This window comes from Hyaena hyaena, unplaced genomic scaffold (genome assembly GCF_003009895.1).
Source record: "Hyaena hyaena isolate Hyena2069 unplaced genomic scaffold, ASM300989v1 scaffold_889, whole genome shotgun sequence".
NCBI classification, from domain to species: domain Eukaryota; kingdom Metazoa; phylum Chordata; class Mammalia; order Carnivora; family Hyaenidae; genus Hyaena; species Hyaena hyaena.
Window position 1 is genome coordinate 741,126 of NW_024081523.1, and position 17,749 is coordinate 758,874.

Genomic DNA, 17,749 nt, shown 5'->3' on the forward strand with positions numbered 1-17,749 from the left:
AGCAATGCTTGTGGCTGGGGTTATTTGCAGTATTACTATGGCACGCTGCCCTTTTCACTGTGGCCACACTGATTTTTTATGAAAAGTGCTACAGCAGACACGCAGGCATCCCTTAAGTCTCTTCACATACCCCCAGGGCATCAGAATGCACCGGAGATGTTTTAACGCACATATGAAAAACCGTGTAGACCTCTGGGGAGACCAACACTGTGCTTGCACAAAATGAACCAGGAAAAAGGAGCCTCCTGAGAGAGGTCTCTGCTTTACCATTTGGATTCTTTAATTTCTGAACCTTGTAAACTCAAACTGCCTAATAGTTAAGAGTGAGAGTCCTGACCTTACGGCATTCTCTGTGGTATATTTTTGCCACCATGCATTGAGAAATAGAGGGGAGAGAAGTGAAGGGCTGACAGTGAAGTGAGAGCGGGAGGGGGGAGAAACCGAGTGGTTCGTGCTGTGGTTATGACTTTGCCAGTTGCCAGTGCACAGCTTAGCTGCAAGAGCCATGCGGACTGCTCCCATCAGTTAGAGAGAGGCTCTGGGGAGAGGGAGACCCCAAGGATGGCCTGCAACCTAGCTCCTGGCATGAGGGACGCTGTGGGCACTTCAAGCCAGGACGTGCTCTTGAAGCCAGATCCAGAGCAGCGAAGCATGAGTGGCTAAGCGTCCCTGCCTGTTTGCACGCACTGCCTCGGTAAGCTCTCTCTTCATTTCTTCAACCATGAAAGCTTCTAGCTGAGATCAAGGGAAGAAATATTGGATTGAGATTTGTAGGTCTCCCCCTTTCTGCCTTGTCTGGTTTGATACTTGCCTGTTAAAAAAGATTATTGAATGCAGTGGAACAAGATGATCTGTCTAGCTGCATTCTGCTGGTCTATACATGTAACATGTCCCATGTGAGGCCAAACACAAGAAATGCAGACTAATCATTGCTGTATGTTGCTGTATACAACTTTGGGTGTTCGGCTGCTCTCAGGATTTGAGACCCTGGACTTGTTATCTGCTCTGTGACACCACCGACTTCCTGCCACAGAGCTCCTGATTTCTGTGGATGGCAGTTGATAATTGGTAGCCACAGTCTGCGGTCGGAGCCACAGCATTTGAGTCTAGCACCTGGGCTGGGCCCTGCTGATACAGTAGAGAGAGAGACAGACAGAAGCATGCACACACACACACACACACACACACACACACACACTCTCACACCCCACGCTGGCTATAACTGCTGCTCTGTGCTGCCTAAAGAGGAGATTGCCTGAAGCTGAAGGGATGCTTTGAACTGGGGGAGGGGGGGCTGCATCACGGTTGGACTCCCCCTGGCAGAGGACTCGATTATGTCCAGTGACCACCTGAACAACAGCACACTGAAGGAGGCCCCGTTTAAAGACCTGTTCTTGAACAAAGGTACACTTTCAGAGGCCAGCTGTGGGTGATGCCTGCTCTCCGGGGTTTGTGGTGGTTGTTTTTGAAGTTTGGACTGAGGACAGAGTTGAGAAGAGTAGAAACTCTTTCTCAAGAAATTTGTATCTCCTTAAGAAGGGTCTGTCAGGTCTAAGAACGCTTCAGGTCTTGACTCTGTAGGAAGATGTGTTTTAGGCTTTTTCATCTTCTTTCTCATCTGTGATCAGTTTGTTCCTGTTGGAGATGCTATACATAAATACACAGGCTTGTTGCTTTGGAGTTCTGCTTTTTCAAATGTTCTGTACATGAGACTAAGTCCCCCCTACCCCATCTCCGGAAATGCTATTACTTGCTGCTAGACTCGTAGGTACTTTTTTTCACCCTGAGTCATTGAAAACAGCATTTGAGGGAAAAGATGTGTTTCTCAAGATGTGGGCGGTTTACTGGGTTGTTTCTTGGGTCACCAGTCTAGTAACCATAGACCTTAGGAAAGCAAACCGTGACTCTGAGAGGAGAGACTGTGAGAGACAGACAGACAGACTGCTAGCTAGGGATCATTCAGGAGCCACTGCTCTAAAATGTGAAGAAGATGGTTACTTGTGCAGCTGTATATTTTTTTCTGATACATTTTCCTAAATTAATAATGTGGGGGTGGGGTGGGGGTGGATTTTAAATGAATCCTATAGAGAGAAGTATAAGTTTATGTATGGTTTTTTTTTCCCATTTATAACATAGCAGAGGGGTAGACTTCTCAAAGGTTTGTAATTGCTCTTACTCCTCTGCTATGTTTTCAGAAAATCCTGTCAATCATCTTTGATTGGAACATATTTAGCTAGATTTCTTTCTGAAGAGATCATGAGACTCGAGATTCTAAGATGCATGATGAAAAGTTGTATTAGATGAATGCTTGGACCTTAGTGAATTAAAAAGACATTATTCTAGCAGCTGGATGGACTCGCAGCATCTGCATTCTAGGCATTTGGTAGTCAGTGTAATGATTGCTCACTGCTGCTTGCCTGCCAATGTCATCAAAAGCACCTGGCCACAGGCTAGAGTCAGGCAGATGTGGACCATACCTTGTCCTCAGAGAGCCCTGTGCCATTTGACTGCACTGTGCTTTCACTTCTCCTCCTAAGAACATAGGTATCATTTCCCATGTTTATTATCATGTAAAACATTTTATATAAAGATATTAACATAAATAGGATTCTGTAAACAGGTAACTTATAGCAACCATGAGGTTCTTTTTCCAGGGACCATTCACACTGCCTAGAATAGTAATAATTGAATAACTTTTATGAAATAGGAAAACCCTTGGCAAAACTTTATCACTGAAGTCATTAGTTTTTGGTGGAATACAGTTCTGTGCTAGACACTGTTAAAAGCAGATTAGGCAATTGGGAGCCTTCCTTCTAGGGATTTCTTTAGCATTTTATCTAAAATGAACACTGACTTTGTGCCGGTCATGTGCTACCTACTCAAGATACTAGAAAAGATCAAGGTACTATCCCAGACCTTACTCCAGAAAATGGGCTCTATAAGTGATAGTACTATGGCAGAGTGCAGCTGTGTGCTAGGGACCACCCCCCACACCAAGGGTAGTGAGCCTGTCATCAAGTGGTTAGGAAAGAGCTTCTTAAGGAAGATAAAGCTGGGAGGTGATGGACACCAATTTGGGGTATTTCTGTGGGGTGGTTCTTTTCCCTTTCTTTTGCTCTACTTGTTATGGGATAAGACTGGAGTAGCCAACCCACCCAAGGAAAAGAAAATTCAAAATATATAAGATAATCATCATTATTACAGCTCTTACTGTTTGCCTTCTGAACTTCAAGCTGTGAAGTTATTCATATAACACAGGCTGGATTTCCCCCCCAAACTATGGTGTTTAATGAGTGTGAATTTTCATTCAGCCATTAAAGTCTCCAAGAGTATTTTTAAACTAACAGTTCACAAACTTGAGGCAGTTATGGTCCATGTAGATTCCAACTCCTGCCTCCACCTGTCTTCCTGCCCCCACTGTCCTGTCTCTGTAGGATTGGGGAAAGAATTTACCAGCATTTAGGAACATTCAGTGCTTTAAAAGTGTCACAGAGCCATAAATAAAGAGTAAGGCACCCCACCCCCCACCCTGGGCTGTCATCTATCTCACCACACCCGCCCTTCCCAGGAAATGCAGATACTTGGTCGCTGTGTCTGAATCATGGTGAGGACCTAGGAAAGCTCACACGGGGAGAGAGGGACTGCCCAGAGTAAGTCCCTGTGGCAGCTAGCCACAGTCTCAGTGCTCCCAATAGATTGTAGCACAAAGTAGAATGCTGCCATTGGTTAGGTGGCAGAGGAGCCATTTTTGGTGGCATGCAGGGATTTGTGGAAAGCGGTGAGCCCTTACAGTGACGTCACAGTATTCTTGGCCAGGTGAAAGGAGGGGGTTGATGAGAGGCACAGACTTTGCCCCCAGCCCCCATTTATCGAGTCTGTAAGGCATAAATCACACATCTGGAGCTTAAACATTTAGAAAATAGGACTCCTGTGAAGGATGATATATTAATGGAGGAAAGACTACATGGAAGATGGTGTTAACCATCCCACAAATAGAAATGAGTGTTATATTAGGAACCTAAGGTGGTAGAACCACGCTTCCCCAGAGTTCTTTAAAAATAGTACAGACACTCATGCCTCTAGTATGAGTCAGTTCAGCTCCTCATTGAACCAGAGACTAGACCAACAGACCTCACACAATCTTCTCTGTTCCTGTAATTCACCACTGCAGAGCTTGGAGTTTTTTAAGGATATTTCTATAAAAGTAGAGAGATGTCATCATCACCATCATCACTGTCACTGTTTTTATAGTAATAAAGTGCTGTGATGGCATCCTGTAAGTTGTAGGCTAAATGTATTATAACATTTCTGGTGTTTGGATTGCAGTGACTCATCCATTATAGCATTATGAACTAGAACCCCGTGAAAGGAGGGGGAGTGTGAAAATTTGACTTTGGCCTAAAATTCTTTCCTTGCATGGGTTGCTTTTTGGCATTACTCTGTTGATGTCAGTATCTATTGGAATCAAGGAAAACTGGCCAAGTGGGCTGTGTTCAGAGTCCATATTGGGCACATGAAATTTTAGAAACCCTAAAGTATCCTATTATTTTCTCGGGACTCTACTATTCCTATAGGGTTTGTTTTTTTTTTAATCTTTCTGTTTTTAATATTTCTTCCAGAATTCATCCTCTCCTTAGCCTCTCCTTCCCACCCCATTCCCAAAACCAAAATCACAAGCATTTTTTCTTTCTTTATACCCCAAGTTCTGTACACCATTGCACATTGCCTCTCCCCAGCCACAAGAAAACAGATGGCATCTTGTAAGGCCAGATGTGGGCAGACCAGGGCGAGGGAGGGCAAGTCAGCAAGGCCCCAGTGCAGTGTCAGGTCTCAGCTGGCATCTTCCCCATTTCTGCGCACAGACTGTTGTTCCTAGGCACAGGGCTAGATGCCACTTTAATTCAGGAAGCAGTAATGTGCATTTGTCTGTCTGAAGAATATGCCTCTTCAGGGCCTGTCTAAAGTGTTTCCTATGGGGTAGGTAATAGGCCTCACCATACCGTCTGTTGCTCTGTATCTACAACCTTTGCACCCTGGGCCTCCCAGGCTTGGAGCACATTGAGGAGGAATCAGTGGTGTGACATGATGTGTAAGGCAGGAGGATGTGAGTGTACATGTGTGTATGTGCGCATTCATGTGCATATGCATGTGTGAGAAAACACGTGGCCAGGAACTGCTACCTTGAAAGGATGGTGGTTTCAGCAGGAAGTAAAGAGTGCTCAGCCTGCCTGAGCCCTGACTGTGCAGTACAGGAAATTGCTGGGTAAGGTCCCCAGAAGCTCCGGAAAGGTCTGTGGTTGAGATCTGGAGTGCAGATGTCTTGAAAATGGACACCTTGAAGAACAGGTGTGCTGAATTTCATCTGATACTTGCATTCAAAAGTGAGAGGTTTTGTTTTGTTTTGTTTTGTTTTGTTTTGTTTTGTTTTCATATAAAGTGTCTTTTACTTGTCCTATGAGTTATTTTCTCGAGGCGGTATGATATCAGGCCCTTGGCAACAGAGCCACATCTGAGTACTACAAAATACTGTGGGGGCCCAGCTGCTTCTGAGCAGTCTCCATGCAGGAGTGAAGGGTTCAGGAGTGGCAAAGGAAAAGCCAGGAATCACCTGTCACTGTTATTACACAATGTGTGGAGAGAGAGGAGGGGGTCTGGGTTTCCCATCTATCATCCAAGCTGTGGATATCCTATAGTGATGTGGTCTTTTCTTAATTTGCCTTTTATGATATATTTTTAGTAGAATTTTCCTGTTTCAAGTAGAAGAGAGTGTGGGAGGATAAGTATGAGGCAAGGGTGCTCACATACCCCCTTGTGAGCTTGAAGGAGGGGAGGGTCTTAAAGGGAGAGGTTATCAGTAGCAGAGTTCTCTGGAATCTGGATGTCATCAGCATGCTTGTCCCCAAGAACACTCTCTCTGTGTACTGTGTACTCTAATTTTCATTCTGAGAATTCTCTGAACCCTTTTATTCCTGTAGAGAGTAGAACCTTTATACTTTCTAGTTGTTAGTGTTTGAGAATGCAGTCTGTTTTCATTGATGTGTTTTGCCCAGAGTTCAAAATGAAGGTCATCTGCACATTTGACTGGGGCTGTGCTGTTCTGCTGAGGCTCCGTTCCCAGGAGCTCCACATGCCTCTCTCACTTCAGGGCCTCAAGGAACACAGCAAGTGACCCTGGAGTGCAGGCAGGGCCGAATCACTGCTGCTGTGCTTACTGTTGCTCCTGTGTCTGATTAGGACTTGGTTGTTAGGACTGTGGCCTTTGGGACCTGGGCCAGTCTCTGCAGGAAGAGCTTCCTGTCACGCTGGCCCAGGCTCTGATTGGGCTTATATCACCCAGATTGGCCAACTAGGCTACACTGATGGGATGCTTGCCTTAGTGAGTGGCACCCGGTGAACCCAGTTCTTGCCAGCCTGTGCTCTTGCCCTGCCCCAGGCAAGTTCTGCATTATTCGGATGCCTGTGAACCCCTGGGGTCTCTGTGTGTAATTTGCTCCATAGATGAACCTGCTGTGACTATACTTTTGCATGAACACTCAGGACAGTGGCCCAGGAACTGTTCTGAGCACATCTCAAATCCTAACATCAGGAATGTCCCCAAGAAGTCCAGGACTTTAGTGTTTGTACTAGAGTGTCTGCTGTCAAATCAGTCTAGGCCACCAGTTCTCAAAGTGTGGCTCAAGGATCTCTGGGGATCCGAGACCCCAGTGCCTAGTGGTCAGTAAGACCAGATATCCTTCGTATACCTCAACCAGAACCAACATATCCCAACAGATTGAAGGTGAAGCAGGGAAAAGAATCCAGCTATCTTCTATTAAAACATATAACAGGGGAACCTGAATGGCTTAGTCAGTTAAGCGTCCAACTTCAGCTCAGGTCATGATTTCACAGTTCATGGGTTCGAGCCCTGCATTTGACTCTGTGCTGACAGCTAGCTCAGAGCCTGGAGCCTGCTTCAGATTCTGTGTCTCCCTCTTTCTCTCTGTCCCTCCCCAGCTTGTGCTCTTTCTTCTCCCCCACCTTCCTCCCTCCCTCTCTCTCAAATAAATAAACATTAAAAGAAATTTGAAAAAGACATATAAGAGATGTACAGACGTGTAAAGCAATACCACTCTTATCAATAAATTTTTGTATTGAAAGTAGCATATATAATTGTTATATATGTTAATATATAATGAGTTTAATGAGTTTCTTTTTTAATAAATATTTAAAATTTTCAGTATTAAATGTAAATATGCAAACATCAATAGATGCCATCCATACAAATAAAGCTCTTTTGGGGATAACCAGTAGCTTTTTTTAAAAAAAATTTCTTAATGTTTTATTTATTTCTGAGAGAGAGACAGCGTGAGCAGGAGAGGGTCAGAGAGGGAGACACAGAATCCAAAACAGGCTCCAGGCTCTGAGCTAGCTGTCAGCATGGAATGCGATGCGGGGCTCGAACCCACGAACCATGAGATCATGACCTGAGCCAAAGTCAGCCACCCAACTGACTGAGCCACTCAGGCGCCCCACCAGTAGCTTTTAAGAGTGTAGAGGGGTCCTGAGATGAAAGCACTGGAGAGCTGTTGGTATAAGCAAAGCAGGATCGTGGGAGCAAGTGCAGCAGGTTTGGACGTTTGCAGGGCAGTGGGGGGCGGGGGCTGTCCAGGTGTTGGCACCTCAGCAGGGCCAGGGGAGGGCCCACTACACATAGCATGTTGACAAGAAAGCTGATGAAACACAGCCTTAGAGCAGGTAGTCCTTTTAAAAGAAAGATTCCAGGGGTGCTTGGGTGGCTTAGTCGGTTAAGTGTCCAACTTTCGCTTAGGTCATGATCTCGCGGTTCGTGGGTTCGAGCCCCGCATCGGGCTCTGTGCTGACTGCCAGCTCGGAGCCTGGAGCCTATTTCAGAGTCTGTATCTCCCTCTCTCTCTGACCCTCCCTTGCTCATGCTGTCTCTCTCTCTCTCTCTCTCTCCTAGAAATAAATAAAAATATTAAAAATAAAATAAAATAAAGATTCCATACACTTTCCCACAACTAAGATCTTTCTTATTCACGCTTGCAGTGAACTCTTTAATGTGCTGTTAGATCAGCAGATTCATGTCTTTCAGAAGATATAAAATGTTCCATGTGCTGTCTCAGACCAAAAGAAGTCAAATCCAGAGCAAATAAAGATCAAAACATAAAAATGCAATCTGTAAAAATCTTAGTAAAAATATTTTTAGAATACTGGAGACCTTCTTAATCAAACTGGAAGCTTAGAAGCCATAAAGAAAAAGTATTTCATGACGTAAAAATGTATATCTTTTATAGAGAAGCTCACAGCAAAGTTAGTGACAGACTATGAGAAAATACCTGCAGCACATGTAACAAAGATTTGTAGTCAAGCATGTGAAGACTGCTTACCAGTAAGTGAGAAAATTATAAATATAGTGATATGAACTAATAAGATTATGAAAAAGAAATTGCCAATCAGGGAAAGATCTAAAATTACTAGTAAAACAGATTAAAACAAGATATATTTGTTTTTGTCCATCAGATTAGTGCAGATGAGAAGGGTGAGTATTCAGTGTTGATAAGTAAGTGGGGCAAGAGCCTTTTCATAAGGCAGAGTCTCAGTAGCTGTCAGCATTTAAAAGGATATGTCCTTGACCCAGAAATTTCAGTTTTAGGAATCTTTCCTGTAGGGATACTTAAAATGTGGGTCAACACTCACATTCACACAGATACATACACATGCACACACAATCTTTTGGTCACAGTAGAAAAAAATGGGAAATAAAAACACCTAAACATCTATCACTTGGAGAATATAAATTCCAGTATATATTAGTGTTCTGAAATAGATAGCCACCATAAAGAATGAAGTTGGCTTTTATATATTTTTGTTTTAAAATGCCTGTGATACATTAGATGGAAAAAAGCAGAGCAATGTATTTATACAATGATTCCACTCATTAAAAGAAGAAAGCCCTTATTTATTAGGCAAATGCACAGATATACACAATGGATGAACTGTGTGAACCCCAGGATAGCATAGGGTCCGGTGAGGTCAGGGAGTCCTGCAGGCCTACAAAGGACTCTTACATTGTACACTATTTCCTTCTGTAAATAATTTAAATTGTTTAAATAAGGAAATCTTTGTTATTTTTATAATAAAAATCCTTTTAAAATGCACAGGTATACCCCAAATGCCCACAGAATTATGAAAAATATAATTTGATTGCATTGCTACAAACAGTTATCTGCATAGCTTTCTGTATTCAGGAGAACATAACCTAGAAAGACATCCTCCAGGTGAAGAATTAACCCATGAATACTTTGTGCAGGACCCCTCACTATAATCATCACTTTTCCTCTTTTTCTGTGTCCGTAAAGCAATGAAGCTCTTTTGAGAAAAGAAAACATTTGTCAATTCCAGGGCATGATTTAACCTGATGATCAGCTGTTAGGCCTTGGGGTGTGTACAGAACGACGACAGTCATGCAAGGTGCGGGTGAGGTGGGGAGTGCAGAACCTGGGCCTCGCTAACAGCAGGGCCTTCTCAGTCAGCCATGCCCATGAGATCCGCTCTTTATGTACCCACTAGGGCTGTGCCCACCTGGCTTCAGCCACTCAGCACACAGGCTTGGCAGTTCAGTCCCCTCATGCTCGGCTCTCCATTCTCCAGGGTGCATATTGGGCCAGCCCCATGATAGGCCCCATGCCAGGTGCAGTCCAGTGGGCCCAGCAAGCATGTTTGTACATCTTTGTCCCTCGGGTATGTAGTGGCCGAAGGCCAGAGTGGAGGGTAGTGTCACGGGACAGGACATGGAGGGATCCAGTTCTACCCTTTTACTCCCATGCCAGTTCCAGTCCTTCTGTTTCCAGGGTATGGATGGTGGGGGCACACAGGCGAGATATTGGGGGAAGGGTGCTACCCCAGTCCTTTCCTGCATCATCCCAAATGTGAGCCCATACAGCAAGAGATAACACCTCCCCACTGGCCATCAGCCTGGGTCCTGCAGCAAGAGTGTGTGTGTGTGTGTGTGTGTGTGTGTGTGTACATGTGTACATGTGCATGCCTTGTATGCATGTATATCCACATCTGTGTGTATTCAAACACATGCATACAAGTGTGTATACAAACACAATATGCGTGCATGAATGCAGCATGCCCGCGTGTGTACATGTGTGTTGCTGTGCTCATGTGTGTGCATGCATGTGTGTGTTTGTGGGTGTATGCATGTGTGTGTTTCAGGTTCCAGGCAGTAACACCACTGACAGAGCTCTCTCCTTTCTCTTGCTCTTCACTAAACCCCACACCTCCCCACCTCACAGCAAAGTTGTGTGCTGTCTTCCTTACCATCTCCCAGAGCCTCTCACTCTTTAAGTTGACACCCCTACACAATCACTTCCTCTCATTCTGTGGGGAGACTCAGGAAAACAGGTGGGCAACATGCAGCAAAGCCATGAACGGTAAGCTAGAAAGCAGGAAATGTGGGTTCTAGGGTTGACCTTGAGCAATGGGACTCTGCAAAACTGAAGGATTTGAATCACCCATCTCTAATTGCCAACTCAGTATGCTATTTTGCTAGAAGTTATTCCATGGCACTGTACTAGAATGTGAAGCATGTGCTAATGGCAGTTAGAAAATGCTTTGTAATGGCAGTGTCAGGAACCTGTTTTCAGACCCATTGTAAAATATGGTGTTTGCAAGGTTAGAGACACTTCCAAAAGCAGGGCCTTGAGTAAAGGAGGTTGGAGCTTTTTATCAATATATTTTCCCTTCCGTGTACTGTGTGGATTCTGTGTGGATGTGCTTTGGGTAATGTGACCCAACCAGAAAGATGGGTTTAACTTTCCTGGAGAGATTACACTGGGAGGAGCAGCTTCAGTTTTGTGAGACTTTCTTACCTCCCCTGGGGGGCAGGGCTGTCTGGCAGGACCAGAGATCAGACATTGGAGAGGCCCCCAGGGCCCACCTGCCCAGGATGAAGGGGCAGCATGCAGCGGCCTGCCGGTGGCCTGCACACTGGGTTAGATATTCGAGTTCTATGTGTGAATGGGATCAGCTACAACACAGTACCTCTAGAGGTCTTGTAGAGCCAACAGGATGTTTTCCTAAGGCCCTACTCATTATAAAATTTCCAAAGACAAGGTTTGTCTGAGCACCATACTTGTGCTGAACACCGGAGGCATACTGGAAAGAGCCTCATGCCTGGGTCTCTCTTTCCTCAAATGTTATTCACCTGTTTGTTTGTGTGTGTGTGTGTGTGTGTGTGTGTCTGTCTGTCTGTCTGTCTGTCTGGCAATGGCCTTGGGCAGCAGCCCTGGGGAAAAACAGCTTGTCTCTTATGAGGTCCTTGGGAGGAACAGGTGCTTGCAAGAAGCCCTCAGTGCCCAGTGGGTGTGTTGTTCAGAGAACTGGGTGACTGCACAAGGGGGTGTCACTAATATGCTTTCCTTTTCCATCGCAGCGGAGCTGGAGTTTGCCCAGATCATCATCATCGTCGTGGTGGTCACGGTGATGGTTGTGGTCATTGTCTGCCTGCTGAATCACTACAAAGTCTCCACACGGTCCTTCATCAACCGCCCACATCCGAGCAGGAGGCAGGAGGACGGGCCGCAGCCGGTAAGTGTGGCCTGAGCCTCTCGGTGCTACCTAGGCCTCTGTCTCAGCCCTCACGTAGGCTGGGTGCCAGTACGAGCCCCGAAGCCGGACGGCCTCTTGAACCTGCCTGCTATGGTCCACAGGCATTGAAAACCTTATCGAAGGTTCTGATACTTTAAGAAAAGCACGTGCATCATGAGCATTCAGCTCAATGAGTTCTCACAAACTGAAGACACCTGTGTAACCACTACCCAATCAGAAAAGAGACGGGACCAGCCCCCAGACACCCACTCAGGTCCCACTTCTAGGTCTGCCCCCAACAAGGTCACAACTGCCTGGACTGCTATCTGCACAGATTAGTTTTACCTGCTTCTGAACAATATGTTTAACAATAGAATCGTATAGTAGGTGCTCTTTTGTGTTTGGCTTCTTTCTCTAAATCACTTCTGCTGTTACATGGAGACCTGTTTTGAAAAGCGGCCCTGGAAGTGTCCGGTGATCTGTAATGCATTTGTGCAGCACCACCTGCATCTGTAGGCCGTCACTTGTCTGAGGTCAGCAGCATGGGGTGGGGGCGGGGGGGGGGGCGGGTGAGCTAGAAGGGCGGGATAATGAGGGCTCAGGGCCTCCTCAGGTGGATCGGGCTGGGCCAGGCTGTGGGGGGGACTCACAGAACAGTCCACAGTAAGGCTCTCAGGTTGTTATTTTTAGTTTCTATCTACTTCTTGCCCTGAATCACACTCCTCTGGAAAATAAAATATATACTCAGTTAAACTGATCTATGATTTGCGCTTAGTAGACAAAAGGCCACTGGCACTTTTTGTTCTGAGCTGCTTTTACAGTCTGTGATTTTCAAGGCCTTCAGTGAAAGGCTTGGGAATGTGAGTTTAGACAATTACAAATTCTTGGTTTTCTGGTGGGCAAAAATGATACTCTGTGCTCAGCCCCTCAGAGCATGTGTCAGGACCAGGGAGGTCTGGTAACTAGCCTAGGGAGGCCATCATGGCTCCCAACAAGTATAGGAGAGTAGCTGCTGGGCCCCTCAGGAGGACAGGGTCACACACCATCAGGGCTGCAGAGTTGCACAGAGCATCTGCTCTGCTGTCCGCATGGGAGGAACTGAGGTTCGCTGGGCGTCCTGTGTCTGTGGCAGGCAGGGGGAGAGAGAGGGGATGGGACTGCTGTGCACCACCCGTCAGACTCACAGAGATGAGACTGGATGCCATGGGGCTGCTGGGAGCAGTCCTGAGAAAGAACCCCTTTCTGTCTCTTGCTTTCCCTCATCCTCTGCTGTCCCCTTCCTTTGTCTCTCTGGTCCCGAGTTGGGCCCACTAGCCTCCTCCAGCCCTATTGACATGGCTCTCCTCATAGCACAACGGTTTCCTTGTGGGCCCGGGTCCTTTGTCATCCCAGCAGTCTGGTACCCGAGAGGTGCAGACTCACTGAACGCTGGTGCCCTGATGCCTATAGATTCTCACTGTTGTATAAGGACAGTTCGGTTACCTGAAGGAGAGAACTAACTCTTCTGAAGTTCTAAGCACAGAACATACACAATTCCCCTGAATTTAAATAGAGAGGACAGAGAGAAAATCATACTCACGGCAACAGTTTCAGAACTGCAAAAGGATCAGCCATCTCTGCTGTGCCTAAGCCTTTAATGCAAAGACTGGAAATGCTGACCCCAGCCTTGGGGGAAAGAAGTAAAACTATCCTCACTCATTTTCATCAATAGACAGCTCTCAAGTTTCCACGAAGTACCTGCCATGAATTTACCCAAGTTCCCTGCCTTTCTGTTCCAAACCCTGAAGTATTTGGAGTTGCCGCACACAGGGAACTCAGACTGCTTTCCTTGTGCCTAGCCTGGGTCCCCACCCACCTCTCGATCTCCACCCACAGCAAATCTGTGGGGATCATCTTGCTTCTACCTGATTCACCTTGCTTGGTGAAGTGACTCCTTCTTCCACTCCTCAGTGCAGATCTGCCCACACCTGCTGTCACTGCCCCCATCCATTGTGGCCTAAAGCCTGCCCATGGGTCTGCTCCCCAGACCGGGAGCTCCATGACCCAGTCAGGTGATGGGACAGGTACACACACAGTCACACCCTTACTAGCAAAGAGTTTGTAGCAGAATGACAATTTTACAAAGGCAGAAAAGTGAAATTTTAAGTTTGGTTTTTACTCAGAATGTGTCTTCTGTTTCATTTGGGAATGGCTTTGAGTGGGACACCTGGATGGCTCAGTTGGTCATCCGACTCTTGATTTCAGCTCAGGTCATGATCTCATGGTTCGTGGGATCATGCTTCACATTGGGCCCTATGCTAGCAGCATGGAGCCTGGGATTCTCTCTCTCTCTCCCCCGCCCCCGCCTCTCTCTCTCTCTCTCTCTTTTTCTTTGCCCATCTCCTACGCTCATGTGTGTGTGCACTTTCTCTCTCTTTCAAAATAAATAAACTTTTTTTTAAAGGGTAATGGGTTTGTGTCAAGCCCTTTTCCTGGGGCAGTGGCTCGCCTGTGTTTGCCCTGTTCCAGGGGTTCCTGGGCAACAGTGCCTCTATTTCTTGACATCAAAAAAGTAATTAAGTGATTTTTAGATGCCCTTTCAGGGCTACATAGCAAGTGAAGGTAATCAATAGCTAGTGATTGTGTCCACAGAGGTCTTTATCACACTCTGTGCCTAATTTTGTTTCTAAACGTCTGAAAGTTTTACCCCTGAGAGCTGGACCCTAGTTCTGAAATGCAGGCTGAACACAGCTTAGGGTCTCATTCCTTTGTTACTGCTATACTGTTTTTTCTTTTCTTTGAGTGACCCAGCATTGACTGGGTGCTGTTAACTTCTCAAAACTTGGATTTTCCTCCTCAATAAAATGAGAATATGGATATTGCTGAGCTTAGCAATGCGCTGTGTTCAGCATTTCCTAAACTCAAAATGTATTTTTACACAGTGACCAGAGACCATTCAGGCCCAGCCTGTAGCTCCATGTCATGACTAGGACTATTGGCCTAATGTATAGACCAAAGAGAGAGGAGAGGGGGTGAGAAAAAAAAAACACCTTACTTTTCTTCTGGACACAAATACAAATATAGACAGTACCGTGGGCCACTTAACAATCTTTCTGTCTACCCAGGAATGTGCCCCCAACCAGGTTTCTTGCCTCCTACTTGTCTACCTCTTTTTCCTAATGCCTTTCAAGAAATGCTGCTTCCCTTAGTACAGTACTGGAAAAGCAGTTGATTAATTTATACTCATGGTTCCCAACTGGAGTGATTATGCCCCCTAGGGGACATTTGACAACGCTGAGAGCCATTTTTGGTTGTCATAATTTGGGGATACTGCAGGGATATTCTAAACATCCTTCAATGCACAGGGTAGCCCCCATGACAAGGAATGATCTGACCCTAAATGTCAGTAGTGCCAAAGTAGAGGACCTCTAATCTCACCAGTATTGAGTGCCATCCTTCCTAGAGGTGCTTTGCTGTTCAAGGAGGATGCCTGTTAATATAAGTGGATCTCTCATGGCTGGGTCTGAGGTTTCAATGGAGTGAAGAGTACACTTTCCAACGGCTTGGCAGGAAGCGTTGGGGGTCCCTAGCATGATCAGAGGGTCCTGGTCTGAGACTCTGCCTTGGGAATAGTTTTTCCCACTCATTTCTGCCTTCCTTTGTTCATTCAGTCATTCACTGGACATGAACCAGACACTGAGCAAAATAATGAAGGAACAATGTGAGGAGGTTTCGTTGCCCCTGACCCTCCCTGCTACCATCAGAAGCATCCAGATGGCTAATTCTAATGGGCATTTTTTCAGTCCTAATTGGGAGAGACCAGGGATCTCCAGTGGCTACTTGTATATATCCAGTGGCTGTAGGCTATAGGAGGAGTCTGGGATGGGGCATGAGGACTCAGCATGAAACAGTTTCAAGTTGCCCATCCAGGTAGCCCTCCTTCAGCATCCCAAGGTGACCACCTGTGCCAACCAGCCTGTTCCACTGAGGAGCTTAGAACTTGGCAGATGCATGGCTAGAAAGTCATGGTACATCAAGAAAGGCCCTGCTCTTACTGACAGAGCTCATCACTGAGAGCCTCCTGGGTTCCTGGTGGCATTGTTTGTGTTTGTGCTCCTTGGGGGAACAGTGACTGGTGAAGATGGATGCGTTTGTAGTTGCTGTTGTCTGTGTAGCTTCATGTCTGTCACCAGAATGCCTAAGGGCTACTGAAGCACCTTTCACGATGTCAACATCTAAGTCCCACCTTCCCTGGAGCCTGAGTGGTGGGGTTGCAGTGCCCACTAGTTGGCAGCTTGTGGGTGTGGAATGCCCCCTCTAGCCTCACCGTGGGGGAGCATCTCATGGTTCTGAGTCTGTGCATTGCTGACATCCCCTCACTTCTGGGAGCCTTTTAGCCTCATTTGTTCTAGAACCAGGTGAGGTCTCCATGATCATGTTAGTAAAAGGTTTATTTATTTATTTATTTGTTTATTTATTTTTAAATATGTATTTATTTTTGAGAGAGAGAGAGAGAAAGCGAGCTCATGCAGGTGAGAGGGGGGAAGGACAAAGAGAGAGGAGAGAGAGAATCCCTAAGCAGGTTCTGCAACGTCAGCACAGAGCCCAACGTGGGACTTGATCTCACAAACTGCGAGATCATGACCTGAGCCAGAATCAAGAGTCAGATGCTTAGCTGACTGAGCCACCCAGGCGCCCCAAAGTTATATTTATTTTAAACTTGTGTGAGAAGGGCTGTGCATCTCATTTATCAACTTCTAGGTGATTTGGTTTAATACTGTTTGTTAAATTTATTTTTATATATTTCTTCCAGAAGGCTTGCTAGTCCAGATTAAAAAATAAAGGACAAGAGTTGGATTTTATTTTCAAGGAAGAGGTTGAACATGTAGATGTTCTGATTTGACTGAGGAAACTTCACTGCTATGCTGTGAGCTGCCCCTTTGCTCACTGATGGGCTTTGTACTTCAACCAAAGGGAAAAGCAGTAGTAAGGTTAATAAGATAGAATCTTAGCTGTGAATATTCATAGTTGTCAGGGAGAGTCTTCTGGAAAATGGTTGGTTGGAACAGTTGCCCCCTTGGGCCAAATGCCAGGCTCACCCTGATTCTGGGAGGTTTGCTTTGTAAAGTTAAAGACACCTTCCTCCCTGATTCCACCACACACGCCTTCTTCCTCATGTGGCGCCCCCACCCAGGGTCACCCTTGCCAGCTCCAAGTGTCTTTTGGAAGCGCACACTTTCTGCGCCAGGTCCCTCTGGCCAAGGAAGGAATGGGTGGGAATCTGTGTTGGCCCAGGCCGGTCAGCCTTCATCACCACACCATTCCAGAGGAGCCCAGGGACAAGACAGTACTGGCCATGAATTTGTTGGAAATAGTCATTTCTGGATGAAATTGAAAAATAGCAACCCAGGTTTAAATCAAGAAAAGTAAATGCTTAACTAATGGCCGAGAGCGGTGAATGGCTTTGTGACACAAATCTCTATGTATTCTTTCTAGCCTCAGCTTATTTTTAGAGCCTGGGTTTATGTGATTTCAGAGCTTTGATACTGTCCCTTTTCATTACTTTAGATTGCCACGTAAAAGGAAAACAACAAGGGGGAATAAATATTCCAGATACGGCCCTGAGAGATATTTGCTCACATCACTGGAGCCTTTCTCAGCAGAGCTGGGTGTGCATGGGGGCATGAGCAGCTTTTTCTGACAGCCTATAGCCCCACCCAGTAGAGCTGCCCAAACCCACCTGGACAGCCCAGGGGACAGGGGACAGTGGAAAGTGGGCAGGGTCAGAGTGGCCAGCCACTTGCTGAGGAGGAGAGAGACAGAAACATTTTACTTAGCTGTATCAACTATATGAAATTATAGCTCTTCAGCCACTTGACCTATAAAAACAGAAATTTCAATTAAAAAATTCATGGAAGGAGTCATGTCAAGCATTTCTTCATTAGTAACTGCTGCGAGGATTAAATCACTTGTGAAAATACAGGTGCCTCAGCCTCCCTGTGGAGACAGAGCAGCGCCAATGCGGCACTCAGCACAGTCTGTGCTGCACCGGCCCCGGGGAGAGATGCAGTTGGGATTCAGGGAAGGAGGCCACTTGTTTTGTCCCCTGGCTGTTGGGAATGAGGACATGACTGCAGTGACCAGCCGTGTCAGTACAGAAACTGGAGTTCTGATC

The 17,749-nt window shown here is 46.0% G+C and overlaps 1 protein-coding gene across 14 annotated transcripts in view; it reads left to right on the forward strand.

The window, feature by feature from the left end:
- Positions 1–17,749, forward strand: part of LDLRAD4 (low density lipoprotein receptor class A domain containing 4) — a 437,927-nt gene that overhangs the window by 404,033 nt on the left and 16,145 nt on the right. For 12 of the 14 annotated variants that reach the window (XM_039220442.1, XM_039220441.1, XM_039220439.1 and 9 more), the window contains one exon: positions 11,441–11,595. In XM_039220442.1, coding sequence (XP_039076373.1) covers positions 11,441–11,595 — 155 coding nt within the window. Of the gene's footprint in view, positions 1–488; positions 695–1,226; positions 1,405–11,440; positions 11,596–17,749 lie in introns of those variants that run through there. The other 2 variants (XM_039220449.1, XM_039220448.1) reach the window with 2 other exon arrangements.